At 42.8% G+C, this 22,414-nt stretch overlaps 1 protein-coding gene across 1 annotated transcript in view; it reads right to left on the bottom strand.

Annotated features, from left to right (window-relative positions):
• The window catches only part of LOC108787511 (protein FAM169B-like), a 33,262-nt gene extending 12,374 nt beyond the window's left edge, over nt 1–20,888 (bottom strand). The window contains exons 1-4 of the mRNA XM_018557089.1: nt 20,752–20,888; nt 14,128–14,227; nt 12,380–12,465; nt 419–596 (exon numbers count right to left, since the gene is read on the bottom strand). Of these exons, the coding sequence (XP_018412591.1) occupies nt 419–596; nt 12,380–12,465; nt 14,128–14,227; nt 20,752–20,862 (475 nt within the window). The 5' untranslated portion in view covers nt 20,863–20,888. The remainder of the gene's footprint in view (nt 1–418; nt 597–12,379; nt 12,466–14,127; nt 14,228–20,751) is intronic.
• Nucleotides 20,889–22,414: the final 1,526 nt, after the last annotated feature.

The following is a 22,414-nucleotide window of genomic DNA, read 5'->3' as shown; positions in this document are numbered from 1 at the left end:
CCCAATCCCAAGAGAACTTTGGGGAAGGAAAAGGAACCTTCTTTTCAGGTCTTACTGTACTTGTGCCTCAGTCTGTGGAATTTCCCCACACTAACTGTTCCAAAGAAAGTGAAGGGAAGTAAAAGAATGGTGTTTAAAAAATAAAAGGAAATACGGGTCCTGATGAAGATGGAACAGACACATTTTTACAATCACAAATGTTTAAATGTATAAAAATAGTAAATCATTTTTGCGTATATTGTGCTATTTATACATTTGTACAGTAAACAGAGCTCCTGTATAGCTGCTGCCAGCTGAAGTAGAGTAAGACTCAGAGGTAATTTACTGCTATTTTTTTTATATATATATGCATACAATAATGCCTGGCATCAGAGTGCCCCACAAACATTAAAAGACAATGACCCTTTTAGGTATTCACCTTTGTTTTTGTATGTGTAAAATGCCACAGCCTCTCCATGGTGCCAAATGATCTTGGCCAGCTCCCCTGCAGAGTGTGGAAGGAAGCTGACTCCATTCTCTGAGCTTCCACTCTCCATAAAACCACACACCAGGCAGTTCAGCACAAAGAGGACAATCCTTTCTCCACATGTCTGGACCTGCGGAATGACAAACTTTATTTCTTAAAGGAAGTACCAATTGCCAAATTATCACAAACTGCTGACAAGAACAGTTCTCTCTGCCCATCTCTAATAGAGAGATCGATCTGTGCCTGGGGGTACTCTAGAAAATTGTGAGATAATACAACAGAAATAACATTAGAACAGTCTAATCAGCTACAGTGAGTCAGGCAGCAACTAAATAGACACAAAAAGTTATCACACTTTTGAAGATCTACTGTTCTAATCTGGCTGCTATCAATGCCTATAAAGAGTTCATTATGGTGCACAGCACCAAGAGGCATGTGATGGCAGCCTATCATGTTATATTTTCACAAGTTCAGAGACTTGACTGCAGACTCATAAAAGAAAAATAACCTGTAATTAAATACTTATAGTGTGTTATCTGGGCAAAGCTCAATATAAAAAACTAATTGCATTTAAAGCTCAATTGAAGCAGTTTAAATATGCAAAATACATTCCAGGTGCAACAGAAAGGTGTTAAACTATTAGACCTTTCTGCTGCTTTTGACACTGTTGACCACCAGCTCCTCCTAAAAAAACTCCACTCGCTTGGCCTACAAGACTCTGCTCTCTCGTGGTTCTCCTCCTACCTAAGCGCTCCTTTAGTGGCACCTACAAATCTAACTCCTCCCCTCCTCTTCCTGTAGGAGTCCCCCAAGGATCTGTCCTTGGACCCCTTCTTTTCTCCATATACATTCCCTTGGTCAGTTATCAACCTCATATGGCTTCCAATACCATCTCTATGCTGATGACACTCAAATCTATCTTTATACTCCACAACTCACCCCCTCAGTGTCCTTGCGTGTCATTAAAGGAGAACTATGAGGCTTTAATCTACTAAGTGACTTATCAGTCTGGATGTCACAACACTTCTTAAAACTCAACCTTTCAAAAACTGAGCTCATGATATTTCCTCCCGCCCCCCTTGCACCTTCCCCAAACATTTCCCTTGAGATTGATAACACAACTATCCAACCCTCCCCCCCATGCCAAGGTACTAGGTGTCATCCTTGATTTGGATCTCACCTTTCTGCCCCACATCCAATCCCTATCCAATCCTGCCGCCTTCACCTTTGTAACATCTCCAAAATACGCCCCTTCCTCACCAATGAAACTGCAAAGCTACTCATCCACTCACTTGTTATATCTCGTGTTGACTATTGCAACTCCCTCCTCATTGGCTTACCACTACACAGGCTATCCCCCCTTCAGTCTATCATGAATGCTGCTGCTAGACTCATTCACCTAACCAACCTCAGTGTCTGCAACCCCCCTCTGCCAATCCCTGCACTGGCTTCCAAAAGGATACAATTCAAAATATTAACAACCACTTACAAAGCCATCCACAACTCTGCCCCCGGCTATATCTCAAACCTTGTCTCAAAATATCACCCTAACCGCCCCCTCCACTCTTCCATAGACCTCCTGCTTTCCAGGTCCCTTGTCAACTCCTCCCATGCTCGCCTCCAAGACTTCTCTAGAGTCTCTCCCATCCTCTGGAACTCTTTACTCCAACCTGTCCGTCTGTCTCCCACTCTGACTGCCTTTAGGTGATCCCTTAAGACTCATCTATTCAGGGAAGCCTATCCCACCTCAACCTAACCACTCAATCATCACTTTCTCAAACAATTTATCCCCACACAGCTACCTCCTCATGTATCACTTGCCCCTCCCTTTTAGATGGTAAGCCCTCATGGGGAAGGCCCTCCTTATCTTGTCTTGAATTGTATTGTCATGTCTTCCTTATATTGTAAATCGCTGCGCCAACTGTTGGCGCTATATAAATCCTGTATAATAATAATGTCTTACAGACTTTTTTCTCTCCCTAAGATAGCCATAGTCGTGTAGACTCTTGCTCACTGTGGGTAGGCAGCACTCTCTCTTACGCAGGTAGGGGCTAGTTCACACCAGAACTGCATGTGTCTGCGCAGTTGCAGTGCACTCCGTTTTGACTCGTTTTTGATGCATTCTTTTTTTTACGTCAAAATGCTAATTAGATCATTATGTCAGTTTATTCTTCCTGTCAAAAGAATTTCCTTTGTTTTTTTCTGAGTTCAGACATGCTTGCTTTGTTGGCAAGCATGGTGATAGTTTTGGCTGTAGCCATTCTCAGACAACGCATTTGCAGACGACGTCGGTATTGGGTGCACTCGCTGCTGAAGGTCCGAGAAGCAAAGGGCAAATTTTAGACTCTATATGAGGATTTGGGGGCGCATCCGGAGTTCTTTTCATGCATCTGAATGTATATTGAAAGGTATTATGTTCTGTGTGGAATAGACTGGATTTGTGAATAAGTGCACAGTGTTTACATGTTTCTCAGTACTGTCTTTTTATACCTTTGTTTTTTGGTTTATAGTTTTGATTCTCTCATACTGAAGTCGACGCCTGCTCTTGTGGATGAGGACACTGCCTACCGCAAAGCAATCTCACCTACTGAACGTCTCATCATTACCCTATGGTATGTGAATGTCTTGCTTATGTCATGTATTTGAAGTAACTTTGCCAGTCCGCATTCACCCTGTTATTCATCAACCATTTTGATTGTCCCAATGTGAATAATGTAGTGTTTGTTAAACCCCCACCCTTTCCAACACTACTCTCATTCATATTGTGGCTGTTAAATGTAGGTGTGCTCAAGCAATAGACAGCCTACTATTGATTTAAAGCAATAGTCATTAGTAGGCTGCCATTTGCACCCATAGGAGGGAAATCTTCTGCGGGACATTAAGCTATAGATTTTCTGCAGATTTTCAATGGTCAGAATTGTGCAACAGATTCCTCCATCTACGCTAAACTCTGTGGATGGAGGAATCTTCCACTAGGCCAAGTTTCAGTAACTTGCTAGTCGGCCTCGCTGGCTGTCAAAATACCTGAACAATGCCTGCATCCAATCAGATTTTTCATGTATTTTGACAGCCAGCGGGGCCGAGTAGCAAGATAGCGTAGATAAGAAATCTGTTGCACTTTTTCCATCAGACCATAGAAAATCTGCAGAAAATCTATAGGTGTATAGCCAGCTGAAGTCATTGCATTTGAAGACATTTTTGAGGTTCTTTACATATGATGTACATGAAGGAAGATAATTGAAAAATTATTAGACAAAATAACCAAACAAATTAATCATAACATATGAACATAACCGAAAAAATGTATAACACACAAAGAAAAAAACAAAAAATAATCACAGATTATAGTAGCACTATCGTCAGAGCGACCCCATGGCCCCGATTGCCTCTGCACATTTGAAAAATTCTCGCCACCAATTGGGTTTACCTCCATGTCATGCAAGTATCCTATAAAGCACCCACATGGTTGCGAATGGAGAGGTGGTTGGGTGAAATGGTGGTGAGGTGGCCAAGCTCCAGCAGCTGGAGGAGGTGGTGGTGGATGCGGTGGTGGGGACATAGAGTAGTGTGGCACAGCCGAGCGGTACACAGAGGGTGGCACCGTTGAGGGATTTTCCCTCTCAGACAGTACAAGTGGATTATGCTTCTGGTACCCCATCATGACACGGTTAATGTCCATGACACAAGCACAAAGCTTGGCATCAGGGATCAAATGATAATGCCAAAGTTCGGTGCTTGTTATTGGCGTCTTCAAATTGGCGCATGAAGAAGCACACAGCCTGCATTAAATCCTCCACAGAGTATCCTGCCCTAGATGCGCTAGAGGTTGGTCTCCACCTGGCTGTCTGGGGCCGTGTGCTAGGATCGTGTGCTCTGTCCGGGAACAGAAGGAGCCATGTTCTCCTGCTGGGCATCCTCATTCATGGTTTCCCAGTGCACCAGGTCAGGTTCTTCCTTCTGCTTCTCCTCCTCTTCCACATGCAGCACCTCTTCGGCTGCACACTACTCCTCCGCCGCAGCTCCAGCTTCCCCTGCAGAGGCCAAAACTTCCCCTGGACTAGCTACAGCTGCCTCTGCAGAAACCGAATGTGCCCCTGCAGATGCCGCTGTTGCAAGAGCAGAGTTTGTTGCTGCCCCTGCCGAGGGTACGGCTTCTTCTTCCTCCTCCTCTTTGTCCAAATTGCTTTGGTTTCTGTGGAAAAAAAAAACTAAATTAGACATCCATAAATATATAAGTTAAATTAATTTCATGATGCCTATGTGGGTCAACCTACCGACGCAGCTCCATGACTGGTCTGAGGAAGGATAGCTGTTGGAAGGAGACATACGGGTGGCGCCTTTGGCTGGCAGATCCACTTCTTCCCTTGTGCTTCCTCTGGCTCAGTTCTTTGCTGTAGCAGTCCCTAAAACTGTGTCAACTTTTTTTTACTTCAACTGCAAAACAATAACTTTATATCCTTTGTTAACTTTCTTGCATTCGTATGCATCAATGCACTTTCAATTCAGAATGGGAAAATCTACCATCTATTTCATCTTGCAGGCCATGTGCAAGGTTATTTGGAGAAATTTGCACAAAGAGGTTATGACATGACCAACTGAGAAAAGACAGAGAGAAATTGCTAAATTATTTTGGACGAGATGCAATTTTCCAAATTGTTTTAGGAGCTATGGATGGGAAACATATATGCATAAGAATGCCCCCACACAATGGAAGTAAATACTTCAACAATAAAAAATATTTCCCAATAGTCCTTCAGGCAGTAGCAGATGCAGGTTATCGCTTGACATAGGGTCATATGGCAGCAGTAGTGATTCCGCCATATTTAAAAATTCTAAATTGGGTCATCTATAATGCACAAGCAGACTCAATCTCCCCCAGTGATAGACCATGGCCAGGTACCACAGACCTAGCCAATCCTTTTGTGTTTGTATGTGATGAAGCATTTGGGACAGGAAACCATATAATGCTTCCCTACTCACAATGGGGCTTGACCAACGATAAGGGCATCTTCAACTACCATGTAAGCTGTCACGTGCCCATAGAATGGTAGACTGCATTTGGGTTACTGGCTTATAAATGGTGTTTACTGCACACAGCCATGCAAATGACCCCCAAAAATGCCACCGTCATTAAGGCCACCTGTGTTTTGCACAACCATCAGGGAGAGGCATGGGTACAACTTGGAGGACTCCTTGCAACACTCTCTCTCGAACAGGTAGAGTGCAGTATTGCTAAGGGAAGCTATAGTGCCCTTGACTTTGAGAGATGACAAGGCCCAATATTTCATGACACCCGCTGGTCAGGTTTCATGGCAGGAACCATTTGCAGAACGCTTTTGAACAAATTAGGTGCTCACTGTGCTTGTTATTTCTTTTTCTGTTTCTTGAATTTTTGGCAATACGATTACCATAGTTTGCTGTAATCGAATTGGTCTTTTTTCGGGAGCACTATGTTTTCAACAGATAGAGAGGGGTGCTACGGTTAGCAATAGTGCCCTTGCATGTACTGCACTTGTTCTTTCATTGTCTTTGCCTTTATTTTTTTGTAATTAAAATTTCCATAGTTTGATGTAATGCAAAGTCTGTTTGATCTGTACACAGGGCCGGCCTTAGGGGTGTGCGAGCAGTGCGGCCGCACAGGGCGCCATGGCAACAAGGGCGCCGTGTGGCCGACACAGCTCGTACATTTTTGGTGTCTATTTACCCGACGTGACCCCGCTTTTTATATTTTACCAAAAATATGGGTAATAAATGAGTGTGGTTACTGGGGGTGTGGTCACTAAAGGGTGTGGCCACCGAGGGGTGTGGTCACTGAGGGGCGCTGTAAAGCTTTCTCGCACAGGGCGCCTAAAGGCCTAAGGCCGGCCCTGTCTGTACATTTGTAATACAAAAAAAACAACACATTTTTGCCTTGATTATTGTCTCCTTATTTATTTTGAGGTGGTGTGGCACATGATGTGAGAGTTTCAAACAACTGGGTAAATGAAATAATTGGTGGAGTGACATTCTGTCATTTGAGATTCCCAGATGTGACTGTAGACTATGCTTTTTGTCTTGCCATGATTTCATACAAAACACTACATGTTGGTGGTGAAGAAGAGGGAGGGGGTTGCAGAGTGGAATTTAGACACATGACATTGCCTTGCATTAAGAAGAGTTATTATGCATAATTTTAAAACACTATAATTATTAATGCTAATGTGCATTTCAGCATATACTGTAGATCAGTGGTTCTCAACCTGTGTAACCTCAGGACCCACATTTGTCCTTGGTCAATAAGTCGTGGCCCAAGTTGTACTGCAATGGAATGCACGGCATTGCGGTACTGCACGTTCTGATGCGGGCAATAGAACTGTGGGTGGGAGGTGCAATTGGGGTGCCATTCAAATGAATGGCGATGCAATGCACTTCTCATACCAAAACGTGTGGTAGGTGCGATTGTGAAGTACATTGCATTAATCGCACGTGTCTGTGCGATTAACGCACTGTACTAGTGTGAATGGGCCCTCAAAAAAACACAACCACAATCTCACATACACACACATTAACACTCCCAAAAAAATAATTTGTTCTTTTTTTAAAATCCACCCAGTCTCCCTACCTTATGAGAAATGGAGTGAATCCTTTACTAGGGGTCCGGTGTGGGCTGCTGTACTGTGATGAAGCTCCATCCATATGTGCAGTGCTCAACAGCTCCCTTGCACACCCTCTAGAGGTGCCGAGAGCCAGTATGTTACATCACTCCGGTCCAGGCACCTCTACAGGACATGCGAGGGAGCTGTAAGCAATGCACATATGGATGGAGCCCACCTTACCTCAAGCTGACCATATTTTGAATGGCTGCTTGGCGCAAGAACGGACAGTGTTGCTCTAGGGGGAGGCTGAGGAGCCTTTCACCTAGAAAAGTGGAAGGCACACGGGGACCCACTGAACACAGGGTCGCAACCCACCAGTTGAGTACCAAGGCTGTAGATGACATTAGTTTGGGGAAATAAAACATCACTATGTCAACAGCAATAAATTCATAAGGACAGTACACAGGACTAATACACCAGCATGCCTTCTCCATGGAAAGGGGAAGTGCAGGTTAGGTGGGGAGGGGGTTATTTCTGCAAACTGGAGGACAGTACAAACATATGAGGAGTGGAAATGGGGGTGGCTGATTTATTCTGCATACTCTAGTACAGTGGTGGCGAACCTTGGCACTCCAGCTGTTTTGGAACTACAAGTCCCATGAGGCATTGCAAGGCTCTGACAGCCACAGACATAACTCCCGGAGGCAGATGCATGTTGGGATTTGTAGTTTTGGCACAGCTGGAGTGCCAATGTTCGCCACCACTGCTCTAGTACATGGGTGGTATACAACTATCTAGCTGGGCTATATAGAAAACTTCAAATCTGCTGAGAAAGAGAACTCGCCACATTTTTCTTTTTGCACCCTGGTCATACCAGAGAAATCAGGGTATAATTGGGCAGTTATCTCCCTCCACATCCCCATCTTCTGCTGATTATTTTTGTAGTGTCCATTCCTCTTTGGGTCAAAGAGGAATGGACACTCCTCCACATGCTTAATAAAGATGTCGTCATCCACATCTGCCATTACTTCAATATCTCCTCTGCCTACAAAGAGGAAGTCCCTGGATGATGACACAGTCAATTTTTTTTCCGTTGGGAATGCGTTCCATTGGGTTCCGATGATTTTGCATGCGTTTGTGATCCGTTTTTATGCGTCCAGGTGCAATCCGATGCAGCTACAATAGGGCAAACAGTATTTTTTTCTGACTGCATTGGAACGGACTGCACTGGTGTAAATAGAGCACCAGAAATCCCATAGGAAAGCATTGTAAGCATTTTGTCTGCAGCAGCCAAACTGAACGGACTGCATCACAACTGCATATGGTGTGAAGTAGCCCTAAGACAAGCCCCCGACTGAGTCAGAATTCTTTAGTCAGCGGAGAGAATGAGCTTTGCTGATTGCATAGGCCTGACACAGTATTGGGTGACCTCTGCAGAGAAATCACTACTTCCACATATATTTGTGGATTATATACGGAAGCTCTCACGGGCAGGGCCCTCATCATTTTGCCTTTACTTTTATTGTAACTGTAATGTCCTCCTTATATTGTAAAGCGCTGTACAAACTGTTGCCGCTATATAAATCCTGAATATTAATAATAATATTAATAATATTTGCATATGCAGGGAAAAGCAGCATATTTATTGTAAAGACTAAATTTGCTTTTTTGACCCCCATCTCATGTTACACTCATATTTAGATAAAACATCGTTGCATTGCAAACCCCCCCCCACTTATCTGAATTGCTAGGATCTTCTCCCCGCAGGCTAAAGTTGAGGTTTTTTTTTATTTGGCATTATCCATTTACAGATCCTTTGACAGGATTTGTGAACAGAGAAACCACAAGTCCCATCAGCCTTCACAGCAGAGAGGCTTTTAGTTCTCAATGGAATATAAATGCAGTGACATCACCGCACTTGTAGTCCATTAATTCTTCCTCTTATCCATGTTACTGAAAGTCCATACTGAGGTATGGGCAGGGATGGGAGGGAGGATCTGCAGGAGCCAGAGCATTGTATCCGTGATCCACTGATTGCATGTGCAATGCTTTACTGTGCACACTTCTTATGTTTTATGAAGTGTGCATTTATTTTTTCTAAAAGATGGATGCTAACCTTCTTTTCGCTCCCTTGTAGCCGTTTGCTGCCAAGTGCATATAGCTATACCCAGTATAGGAAACATGTGACAAGATGCAGAGAAAGTAGGTATAAGCTCTGACCAAAAAGCTTGCACAGGACTTATTCTCCCCACTCCCACGGGTAAAAATAGTGGCACAGGAGCACAATGAAGACATGTTTAATCAGCATGCAGGGCTGGAATTTTAGCCTGCTGCTTTGTCCTGTACTGGCAAAGCACAAATTACCTTTAAATTCTGTCTGTATCCCCTGTGGGAAGATTTCCCATTACTTCCTGTGCTAGCTGGACAGGGTGAGAGGGGAAATCCCCTCAAAGGTGACATAAAATAAAAAAAACTTGACTTGACAACCCTATCGCTAAAAAATCCTTTTGGCTGAAGTTTGGCTTTAAATAAGCCATGCCAGCTTCATTCTGAGAACTCAGAAGAGCTATAGTGCCAAAGCAATAAACCCTGCAGGAGCAGAACATAGAGAAGAGAATGTTGTATTATGCATTTGTGTGCATGGAGTAGTCTAGCTTAACAAACCTTGGAATAGCCTAAAATTGTTGTCATCTAATGGTCCAGCGGAGATAAGCTGGCACTGTACTGCAGTGCCTACAGGAAACAATGGAGGTCTTGTCTAATGCACACAAGATCAAATGTCTATGTTAAATAAATCTCTAAACATACATAACCAGTCAAAATATACTGAAAAAAATAACTACGGTAATATGCATTTAAATGGGTACATAAAAAATTCTAAATTGTGTTCCCTTTAATCAGTTCAGTACTGTATAAATGCCTGCAGACACTAGGTGGCAGCCAGTTGAATGACTGTTGTGCAACCACACACATCTGCAGCAGACCATGTTTATGCCTATGGAGGAAGAAGGGGAGGGTGCTCAGGCCCCAGCTTTTCTGAGGGAAAAACAAATGCAACAAGCTGGGAAAATCCATCCCAATTGATCAATTCCACCCACCAAATATGCTCAGCCATAGTACGACAGGGAAGGCTTACAGACTCCAAACACCGACTGGTTGCTATGCTTTACTACTTAACACCAGTGCTCCTCCTGTAATATTTAGAAAGGTCAGAATGTGATATACACTATATTGCCAAAAGTATTGGAACACCCCTCCAAATCACTGGATTCAGGTGTTCCAATCACCATGGTCACAGGTGTAAAAAATCAAGCACCTAGGGTGATAGGTTGATAGCGTGATAGGTTGTTGCCACCTGTGCAATAAGTCCACCCATGACATTTCCTTGCTACTAAATATTCCACGGTCAACTGTTAGTGGTATTATAACAAAGTGGAAGCAACTGGGAACAACAGCAACTCAGCCACGAAGTGGTTGGCCACGTAAAATGACAGAGCAGGGTCAGCACATGCTGAAGCGCACAGTGCGCAGAAGTCGGCAACTGTCTACAGAGTCAATACCTACAGACCTCCAAACTTTGTGTGGCCTTCAGATTAGCACAAAAGTGCATAGAGAGCTTCATGGAATGGGTTTCCATGGCCGAGCAACTGCATCCAATCCTTACATCACCAAGTGCAATGCAAAGCGTTGGATGCAGTGGTGTAAGCACGCCGTTACTGGACTCTAGAGCAGTGGAGACGTGTTCTCTGGCGTGAAGAATCACGCTTCTCTGTCTGACAATCCGATGGACGTGTCTGGGTTTGGAGGATGCCAGGCGAACGGTACTTGCCTGACTGCATTGTGCCAAGTGTAAGGTTTGGTGGAGGGGGGATTATGATGTGGGGTTGTTTTTCAGGGGTTGGGCTTGCCCCCTTAGTTCCAGTGAAGGGAACTCTTAAGGCCTCAGCATACCAAGATGTTTTGGACAATCTCATGCTCCCAACTTCGTGGGAACAGTTTGGGGATGGCCCCTTCCTGTTCCAACATGACTGCGCACCAGTGCACAAAGCAAGGTCCATAAAGACATAGAGTGAGTTTGGGGTGGAGGAACTTGACTTGCCTGCACAGAGTCCTGACCTCAACCCGATAGAACAACCTTTGGGATGAATTAGAGCGGAGACTGCGAGCCAGGCCTTCTCGTCCAACATCTGTATCTGACCTCACAAATGCGCTTCTGGAGGAATGTTCAAACATTCCCATAGACACCCTCCTAAAACCTTGTGGACGCCTTCTCAGAAGAGTTGAAGCTGTTATAGATGCAAAGGGTGGGCCAACTCAATACTGAACTCTACGGACTGGGATGCCATTAAAGTACATGTGCGTGTAAAGGCAGGCGTCCCGATACTTTTGGCAATATAGTGTATGTGGTGTTTGCACAGTAGTATTTGGGAATACATTAAAGATAATAAAACAAAATACAAATAAAAATGCTGCAGCCTCACCCAGCTTTTATGACCAAATGCTGGCCATTCCGACAGGCAACACTTTTGTACTTCCTAACAGTGCCAAAGCTTGCCTATCCCATTCCTTCCTTTGCATTTCTATTGGCCAGTGAGACAACCCATCACAGTGGTGGGCCAACAGAAACATGCGGGAGGTAGCAGCAAGAACTATTGAGAAACATCAGAGCTTTGCATGTCAGAATGACCATGCAGCAAATGAACAGGAATCACCAGCACTCAGTGGAAAATATTCAAACGATAAAGTCCATTTAATCGGACAAACCATCATACATGAACCCAATTACAATGTGTTACAATGTTGCCCTGATGAAGGGTTCCTGCGTGGCCCCGAAAACGTTGGTTATAATTATTGCAATATGTATGATGATGATGCGCCATCCGTGAGTATCACTGCAAGCACCATTATTTGATTCGGACCGGAGACGCTGTGAGGAGTGCAGGGGGACATATTTCTGGCCAGGAAGGGGGTCTAAACACCTGGTCTTGAAGTGGTTAAGGATGACCATGCATTCATCAGTAAAAGCAAGGTATCAGAGGCTGCTGAAGGTATGTACAGTTCAGGAGGTGAGGAGACAACTCCCAATTAAGGGCTCCAGACATCAATAAACACCTGAAAAAAGGATCTAACCCTAAAAAGGATTGGCAGAAAATCCAATTAAATATGCATATTATTTATAATACTGCCCGTAGCAACCAGATTGCAGACAATTTTTGTTTTTACAGAGGGGTAGGTGAAACATGTCTGTTTCCTTTGCATCAATTTTCATAAGTGATGAAACAAAATGTGGTTCTCTAGTTCTGCTTTCAGCATGAGCAAATAACCACACAATACTCACCTGTCTAAGACCCTCCTGGATGGGAACACAAGACTGTAAGATGTCATCTACACCCCACCACCTGCCATTCAAGTACACTGCCACAACTGGGAAAACAAGCACAACAGGTCACACTTTAAGATTGTCCCTATTAGAAAAAAAAAACTGGCAGAACAAGTACATTGAAATATATTACAACACACTCCAGGGTTCACTAAAGCATGAAGCAATGTTCTCGCAGCGTTTCCCACTTCAGTGTTTAGAAGGCGGCTGAAGTGCCGGGTAAACAGAAGAGGAGTCACATTCCTGTACTTTATTGGCTGTGTTGGAGAGCAGGAGAGATAAAAGAGGTCTAATTGACCCCAGATGTCTTCATAAAGAGAGCCTGTCACCTTCAAATGCTGTCAGTAGCCCCTTTGTGATAGCAAACGTTAGATGAAAAAAAAAAAGTAAAAGATAATAAACAAATAAAACAAAAAGTAAAACCAACCCTGCCACTCCCACCATCTGATTCTAATCAACAAGTGCGCATGCAAGTGTATGCAAATGGGGTGGGTGGGGGAGAGGGACTTCTAACAAAAAATAAAATATAAACAGTGTAATGTGCCGCAACCGACACATCAGCACTATGCCCAGCAACACACACCAGCAGCCGTGCATTGTAATGCAGCTACTGGTGGGAATGTAGCCTAAACGGCAGACTGTGGTACTGAGTGGTACCACAAACTGAGTGACCATTCTGCCCAGACCACCTCAGCTCAATGAATTTTATTCACTGGACCTTTTTGATTTCAAAGTTTTTATTGGTTTCCATAAGATGAAGCAAGTTTTAAAACAGGCTTTTAACATATGTGTAAAAAAAAAAGAAGAAAAACAGAAAATTCAATATTTCTCAAGTCGGCCTTGATTCCCCGCATCCCCCCGCCCTTCAATGGACCATCAAAGCCATCACCAGAAGAGGACAAGGGGAGAACCAGTTGTGTTATTAACATTCGACTTGGCCCCTGCCCACATTTACCTCCAGGGGCTCACCCTTCCATTCACTCGGTTTTAGTTTTGAGGGTGCGGGGCCTCACAATCTGGATATAGCTACTTTCGCTATATATACACTTATGGAAAACTTTTTAATATACAAAAAGGAAAAATACAAACGGAAGGGAACAGACAAAAAGGAAAAAAGAAAAAAAAAATCATATTATATATAGAATAAAGGCATAAATTATAGTTTCCTGGGTTCTGAGCAGCAGACCCTATATGCTTAAGCTAGGGCTTCGGAAATTATGCTGTATGCATTTGAGATCTCTTGGTATTTCAGCCAGGGCTCCCATACTGCTTCAAATTCTGCGTAGCTATCCTGCAAGATGCTATATAATTTCTCATGGATCATGATCCAATTTACTTTAGATAGCACTAGAGAGAATGGAACCTTTTCAGCTTTCCAGGACCGGCCTATTGATATCTTAGCCGCCAGAAAGAAAAAGGATGCGAGTTTGCCCTGCGTTCTGGAGATGTCCGGGATTGGTTTATTTAGTAATACATACTGTGGATTTCTGGGAATATGGACCCCGAGAATCCTCGAAAGCAGGGCAAACAGCCTGTTCCAGAGGGGTCATAACCCTGGACACAGCCACCAGACATGTAGCATGGCGCCTTTCTGTTTACAGCCCCTGAAGCATAACCTTTTTGAATTTGAATTCACTACCCCTGGTACAAGCAGTGATGCCATGATGGTTGTGGGTACATACATAGCCATTTCATATGAAAGCTACCTGAGTCTTTTTTTTGGGGGTTTACCAAGAGCAGCATTTTCTGCGAATCTTCATCTCTGTAGAGTGGAATGTGAAGAACGCAGTCACCATCTACGTTTATCTGCAAAATGACACAACATATTAATGGACCACTTAAGACAACTGTCATTGGGTTACCTGTTTAAAACTGAAGTCACAGAAATAGATGCAGAGAGATAGACATTGTACCAACAACCTCCATTTTCATTGAGTTATCTCCATTTTTCTGTTACAGAAGGAGTGCAGGGTGTCCAAATAAATAAGATTGCAGTATAACAGATAACCCGTGTGCTCAGTAATCAGAACTCGGTAACAGAACTTGACAGACACAGTCCCCTCTTCCTCTGCAAATCCAATTTGTGTGAGGAAATTTGTACTAAGGGGAATGAGTGTTACACTGCTGTGCCAGTCCTGGAGTATTAACCCTTTCGCTGCCAAGGACGTATGGCATACGGACCTACAAAAGTGCTTCCAGCTGGCCAGCTCAGTATGCCATACGGACCTGGCATTTACAGTTCTACTATAAGCTGATGGTCGCTTTAGCGACCATCAGCTTATAGTAGAACTGTTCAGCAGACTGTCCCCTTTAAATTAATAGCTGTCATCAGCGGCTCACAAGCCGCTTTATCGCAGGGCCTACAAATTTAGTATCACCATCTTTTTATTCTACCGGGCCTGCGCTTTCAGAAAATATATGGTTTGGGGGGTCTTTTACAAACGCTAGCAACGCAGCAGGTGAAAATCAAATCAATAGGAAAAAAATTGCAGACAATTCAAAAATGGCTTGGCCAGCTGATTTGAAAAATGTTCCGGAGGGCTTGGCAGCGAAAGGGTTAAGGGGCAGAAAGCACAGTTTTTACTGGATGGAAATGGTATTTTACAGCTGAACATGAATGTCTGCAGGGTGGAGGGCTCTTGCTAAAATAGCCAAGTATGCGCAACATACATGCAAATTACAGAAAACTTTCACTCTAGTGTGCCTTTCAACGGCAGCATGACAGCACACCCTCTCTCCGTCCACTGCTACCATCTTCTCCTGGTTGTCTTCTAGATCCACTGTTCTCCACATTCGCCATTGGCCAGCCACTGATGATGCATGCTGGAGTTATATTGCACCCGCACCAGGCATCATTCTCTGCATCCTACAGGTTCCAGGAAGGAGCCAGGAGTCTGCAATGCACACGCACCACAGGAAGTATACATATAAAAAATTGCTAGGAGCAAGGGGAATTTGTGTCTTTTCTATCAAAAAAAATCGAACTCCTTACAATTTTTTGACAACTTTAGTTCCACTTTAAGGCATTTTAAAGCACACGATGTCTTTTACTATCAAGCTAAAAACGTGCATCGCTCTCTGCTTGCTCTCAGGCACATTTGTCAAGATATATCCTTCTTTAGGGGCTCACAGTGCCTCTGTTTCCATCTATTTTATTGCATGCCTACATTTATTCTTGATGGGTGACCTAACCTGCTAAGAGAACGGACTTCACAGATTCTGCTGTGAACTTCGAAGATGAATTGCCCCTCAATGCTCGAAGCTACAAAGGTCAATGACGACTTTAATGTTTATATACTGTTTTTTAAAGAATATGTGAATACCTAAATATCCATAGCCTGGTCACAGGTTAACTTTAAAGCATGTCTACACATCTGAAATCGAATAGATTTTAAAACAACTCTATAAATATATGAAAATCAAACACCCTTCAGTGCAGTTATGTAGTCATTAGAAAATACAGAACTTTGCAATGTATTTTAATACAGCTCTTAATTTCCAAAAAATCTATATTTATAGTATCTTCCCACAACTCCCTGCACTGCAAATATTAGACTGAGTGGGATGTTATTATGCATTCATTAAAAGATAAAATTAAATTATTTTAATATACTGCTCTCTTAACTTCTACAATATCTGGATTTTTATGCTGTTCCTACAAACCCCTAATCAGATACTAGAAGCTGAACATGGAGGTGGTTTTAGGCAGCTTACAGGAGGAGCCCACAGATATAACCTCATGAATGTGATAACACTCATTCCCAATGAGCAGCCAGGTGATGCAGTAGATACAGTGCTGCAGAAGTGAAAAGTGCGCTATTCTTCTGGTCATGCAGTGTGGAAGGAGTCACAATCGCGGCTATGCAAAGTTACAAATATTTTGGAAAGTAAAAAAACATTTCCCACATACGTATTTCAACTATTCATTTACCTGGCCTCTCATCTTTTTAAGTGGGAGAACTTGCACAATTGGTGGCTGACTAAATACTTTTTTGCCCCACTGTACATCCCTGGAATTCCACTTTCTTGCAGCATTTCGGATGCTTTTATACACATGCTATAATATGTTGGTTTTTTTTTTTGTTATCTCATGCTTAAGTGCATTTTATTAAATTTTTACTTAAATTTAAAGAAAATGCATTAAACTCCCTTTTTTTCGCAACTACTGCTAGAAAAGTGCTAAACAATTTCATAGGAAGTCCTGCTACGGCCTCAAAGCAAAGGCAGATGAATAAAGTTAAGGCACTGAAAATATGTGAGGGACGTGGGGGGACTCTAAAATGAGCATTACAAAAATCCAGCCGAGGTTCAAGCAGGGTCTCGCTGTTTATAGGCGGTGGAGAGCTGTACACTTTGGGTGGGCCTTTTTTACTGGCAAACACATTAATTTAAGGTTGCACAACTGGATATTAGGTAACAGATCAGTAACAGAAAAGTGACAAAAACATGCAGTCACAAAAATCCAGGCTGTGTAAACACAGACACTACATTTAAATGTAAACCATAAAATGATTTTTCCGTATTGCGAGCAAAACACATGAACACGCTAAGCAGGGAGCTACATTGGCGTCCTTTAGCTTAATCATAAGAGATTTGTCAGAATAATTACTTTTTGCATGAAAATAAATTGAAATTTGATCTATATGTGTTTATTCTGCTTGGAAGCACATTTGATTACATACAGTCACACAACACTAAAATTTCACAGTTAATATACGTTGTTCCTAGGGATTCAGCAACAATTTTTAAAAGAAGTCAGAACACTTTAGCTTGAGAATAAAATTACGTGGGGTCAGCACAATAACTTGGTTGCTAGCAACTCGGCAACTGGTAAGGCAGTAGCAGACCTCATGTGTCTCTCATGACATGTTTAGGTTGGCACACACATTAACATTGCCATATATTTACTGAGCAAATAGGCATCACTTTTCTCACATTTCATAACAACTATGTTCATTAGTCTACCATAAGAAAAATCAGGGGGAGGCTATGAATGAAGAGTCATCGGGGGGGAAAAACCCAATCATCATCTCAAACCCAGAGCACTACTATAACCAAGATCTATAGACATAGCAGACAAACTTTGGACATCCCGATAGACATACATGGGAGTCATGTTAAGGGAACATTTAATAAAACATTTTTTTTTTAAAGAATAAACACTGCACACCAACAGCAAAATCTAGAACCAACTGTGACACACAGTGGGGGGGACTAAAAGGACATGTGGATATTTTACATCCAGCATGGATTAAAGAGTAACTCCACTTGTGTTGAGAAAAACCAATCCCCCTTGTGATCATTGTACATTACAAGGCTTTTAACTATCTTTAAAAGAGAACTATGGGGTAAGTGTTTTTCCCCATAGTTCTCTTTAGGGTCACGGGAGGACATATACTAGCGCCCCCTGTGACCCAAAGCTCAGTATATCGTGGGTGAGCGCCGCTGCACGAGTGACAACTGGCTCTGCCAAGCTAGGGGCTGAGCCAGCTGTACCCACCCCCTCCCCTGTCAGTCAGCGCTGGAGGATTGGAGAGGGGGAGGTGGGAATCCCTGCGGGGAGTGGTGACAGACAGTCACTGCTCTCTGCAGGGAGACGATCAAAAAGTGAGCAGATCGTGCATGTTTCTGCTCACTTCCCGATCGATAGAGGCTCTAACTATGAGGATGAGTGAAGATTACTCACCTCATAGATCTCCTTTAATGCAGATTCCTACCTTTTTTGCCCTGGAGAAAAAGCCATTTCATTATGTCCTTTCCAAAATGATTCCTAGATGTGAAGGTTATAAGCAGCTAGTGGACTTTCTGTGTTCTAATGAGGACTTTCTGCATCCCTTTAGAAGTAGTTAACCCTTAGGAAATATCTCACCATTGTCACCAAAAATGAAATTCCTATTGCAAGGAATGCCTAAAATGTTACTTGTATCTTAGTGCAGACATCTATCAAAATCAGTCAGCCAATCACAGAAGCAGGAAGTGACATTTCTGGGGGTGTTCTGTACACTAGCTGCATACACAACGCTTATAGTTGGCCATATTGTATTGAATTTTTACGTCAGTTTTAGAAAATTAGAGCGGCTGCAGTTTTAAAGGTAATTGTTAAGAACATTAAATTACAAAATGGCTTGTGTAAGAATTATATATGCTATTTAAGTTTTTTTCATTTATTTATTGTTTTTAAAGTAGAATTTCCATTAAAGCACTGAGGGACCAATCAATGTGTATTTTACTAAAGGATGCCAGGATATCTGTAATATAAAACCAAAATAAGCCAGGTCCTGCGACACAAACGTTATCCAAAACATAATATTAAATTAAACAGAGCAGCTGAAACAGAGGGGATTCCTAATTATAGAGATTACCTCAGTCCTGGAGCAATGATGTGCAGGGATCTAAGCATGACATACAAACATTCAATCCAAAAATAAATGTACTGTGCATGAACTGAAGTCCTGTATACTAGAATTGGCCAAAATACTTACTAACCACATCACCCTAATGAGCAGCTACAAAAAGCTTTACCATGTCATTGTTATTGCCAATGAAGAAGGTTCCAATAGCTACAAAAAAAGCGTTCATATTTTCTTCAATAAGTTATCTTATCATTTTTTTTCCAGTAATGGTATAGTCATGTTATGACTGCTAATTTTATCAAGACTTGCTGAAGATCACACATTAGAAGAAACTTAGAATATACCTAAGAGTTCCAAAACATTTTCTCAGGAATAGAATTGTAAGATTATATAGAGCTCCAAAAGACATGCTGGAAGGTTAATTGTCTCCTGTCTAAATTGGCCCTGTATACGTGTGCAATAGGGACCTTAGATTGTAAGCTACTTGAGGGCAGGGACCAATGTGAATGTGCAGTATGTTAAGCTCTGTGTAAATTGTTGGCACTAAATAAATAACTGTAATAATAACACATGCTAGTCACTACAATCTTGTATAAAATGTATACAAAAATGTGTCATGTAACTATGTGTCTATTGGTATCTTCCAACTCATCTGCAAGTATCTCAACATATTTAGTAAACCATCTAAGTTTAAGCACAGTGCTTGACAAATTTGCTTTAAATCTAGGAGCCAGTTAAAAAAGTTACGAGCCAGGTTTTTCTTCTTTTTTTTTTTAAATATAGTTTTTCTTTCAACAACAGTTGTAATTTTTAATTACAGTTTTAATTGGCACACGTGGTGATACCCGGCATGTGTAGAACAATCATCGTTTTCCTACATAGGTGCACCCGACTTGTGTTTTCATTAGTATGCGCACGTTTGTGGGAGCGGGGGACTTACATTTTTGGGGGTATTTTATAATTTTATTTAACTTTATTTTTTTTAAAGTTGAATAAAATATAGCCTGCTACATACTGAGTTTTGGGTCACTGGAGAACATTAGTATATGTCCTTATGTGACCCTGAAAAGAACTGTGGCCAAAAAAGGTTGGCCCATAGTTCTCTTAGAACTTCATTGCTGTCACGTAAGTATGGCTCACAAGCCCCCTATGTGATAGCATTTTGGAGATGACAGGTTCTCTTTAAAGTGACATTAGGGGTCTATTAGACCCCAAGTGTCACCTTTCCACTTCAGTAGCTTTAGCTGGGGAATTGGGGAATAGCGGCTGCCTGTTGAGGCAGCTGAATATAAACACAGGAGGCAGTGCAATAGGCAGCCTGCTATTGGCTATTTCAAATTGCAATAGCAGGATGGCTATGGCACCCGCCCACTGCCTGCTGTCAATCAACAGAGAAGGGAACTGAAGGAGATTGTTCTCCTTCAGGTTCGCTCCTCTGCTGATTGATAGCAGGTGCCATAGCCAGCCTGCTATTGGCTACTGCAATTTAAAATAGCCAATAGCAGGCTGGCTATTGCTGGATGGGAGACCGGCGGGCAGTTGATCATAAGAGGGGGCACATTGGGCGCACGCAGTCACAAAGGCGGACAGCCGGCCTCACCTCCCCGCTGGGCGCCACCTGCAGCAGTCTGTGTCCCATCCGATCCCCACTGCCTCTGCAGATAAAGGCGGAGAGAGCAGCGGGGATTGAAGGGGGGCACAGACCGCAGCATGCAGCGGGCTCCCAGCGCAGAGGAGAACAGGAGGAGCAGAGCTGATGCGGTCATAGAATAGGCGGCAGGGGACAGTGAATGGGCTCACAAAAGCATAAGTGCCATGACGCAATTTCTAACATATCGAGATGTCGCCGGGGATTTGTAGAGCCCTGGTTTAGTGTAATATCAAGCAGTACATGCGAGTCCTGATTCTAAAAAGTCAGAGTGCAGATTAATTTGGAAAAATATAAGATCATCTGATGTTTATCATTTTCCCATCTACCTTCTCTCCATCCGGACACAAGAAATCCTCAACATAATTGCGGTGCTGTTGGGTGATCTGTAAGAAGTGTTGGCTTGATTGCTCCAAAAGACTCTGCAAATCTGATGACATCAGACAGTCTAAAAGGTAGCAGTGTTCTGTAAAATAAAAGATGGCATTGAAACATTATGCATTGTAGAGAATCTGAACGCTGTGTCTCTGCTGCTTAAACATCAAAGTGCAAGCGATGATAAATGGCAATACTATTATTTCTCCAGTTTTTACATGCAAAACTAATTTTTGTTTTCTCTTCACTAAAAACAGATAATTCGGGGTTATCCTACGTCCACTGTCCTTGATAAGATGTTATAATGCAGTGCAAAAGCACCCAAGTACAACTCGGTATCCAAGGGCAGTGGTGTCTGACAGACTGGTTACTGGCAGATACGGATAGACTGGCAGCTCCAAGATCTCATGCTGCTTTGCAGCTCCTCACACGCTCCAGCCGTTTAACATTTAGACCCACAGTGAGGGGGTTTCACACTTTCTGAATGAAAATTGAAAAACCTTTTAACCCTCGTGGATTATTGGAATTCTACAGGAAACTAGTTATTGTGCAGACACACATTTTTATCAAGTATGTTACTGTTTTAGGGACAAAGGAATATTTCAGGAAAACAATGTAAAATAAATGTATTATTGTACGTACAATAATTATTGTCTAAAAGACAAAGCCTACAAGCATAGTGATGTTCGGTATGAGCAGAACATCCTGGGCAGCTCTGGATCCTGGGTTCCCAGGTAAATGGCATTTGTATGCAAATGCAATTAATCCAAAAAGAATATATAGTAACAGTAGTTTAACTGGCTGCCAACTCATATTGTTGCTTATGTGTACAAGAGTATGAGGTCCTTCAGGAGGCAGGGAATAAGGTGAAAAGGTTCAGCATGTTCTGTAAAACACTGCACAATACGTAAATGCCACATAAATACAGAAAAAATAAAATGTACAGACCAAAAGGGGAGGAAAGTACAACTAAATGCTCTCATATGACAGTCTAAACAAATACCAAATCCCCTTAGTATGTAATGCACAAGCCTCAAACAAAAACTCCCTTTACCTTCCCTGACTGAGCCAAATCCTCCTTTTTCCTTTACATGCACCCTCTCCAAGACACTGCAGCTCACAGCGAGAGGGTTTCAGCAACAGAGGCAGTGCTGTCAACCCACAAAGCAGTGGGCAGGACTAGGTGTGGCCAGGTGCTAATTGACAAGCTACATGAGAGTGAAAACTGCTCTGGATTCAGGAGCAGTGCAGCATTGTTGCCACCCCATCACAGGACGCTGCATTAGGTAGATTTTGCTGGCTGGGTCTTTGCATGGGGCTTTAAAGAGGAATAGCTATGAAATGACAATAAAGACCGCGGTAGAGGGTTTGCGCATGGCGGAGAGTAGACGTGCCTAGCCCGAGCTCCGTCTCTCACCCCAAGCAATCTCGCTGTTACCCACCTTTTCAAAGTGTCCTTCGGTCAGCCACTTCACCTCCATATCATGCGCAAGAAACAGAAGTCTCGCCGGTCCGCCGCAACTCCAAAAACCGGCACCATCACACGCCTCTGGACACCGGAAGCCTTCTCTCCGGCCGTTGAGATGAGACGCACGTCGGGAGGCCCAGAGGCTGCTA

Source organism: Nanorana parkeri, unplaced genomic scaffold (genome assembly GCF_000935625.1).
Source record: "Nanorana parkeri isolate BGI_ZX_2015 unplaced genomic scaffold, ASM93562v1 scaffold266, whole genome shotgun sequence".
NCBI classification, from domain to species: Eukaryota; Metazoa; Chordata; class Amphibia; order Anura; family Dicroglossidae; genus Nanorana; species Nanorana parkeri.
Note: the sequence above shows the minus strand (reverse complement) of the source record. Positions and strands in the feature narration are given on the sequence as shown.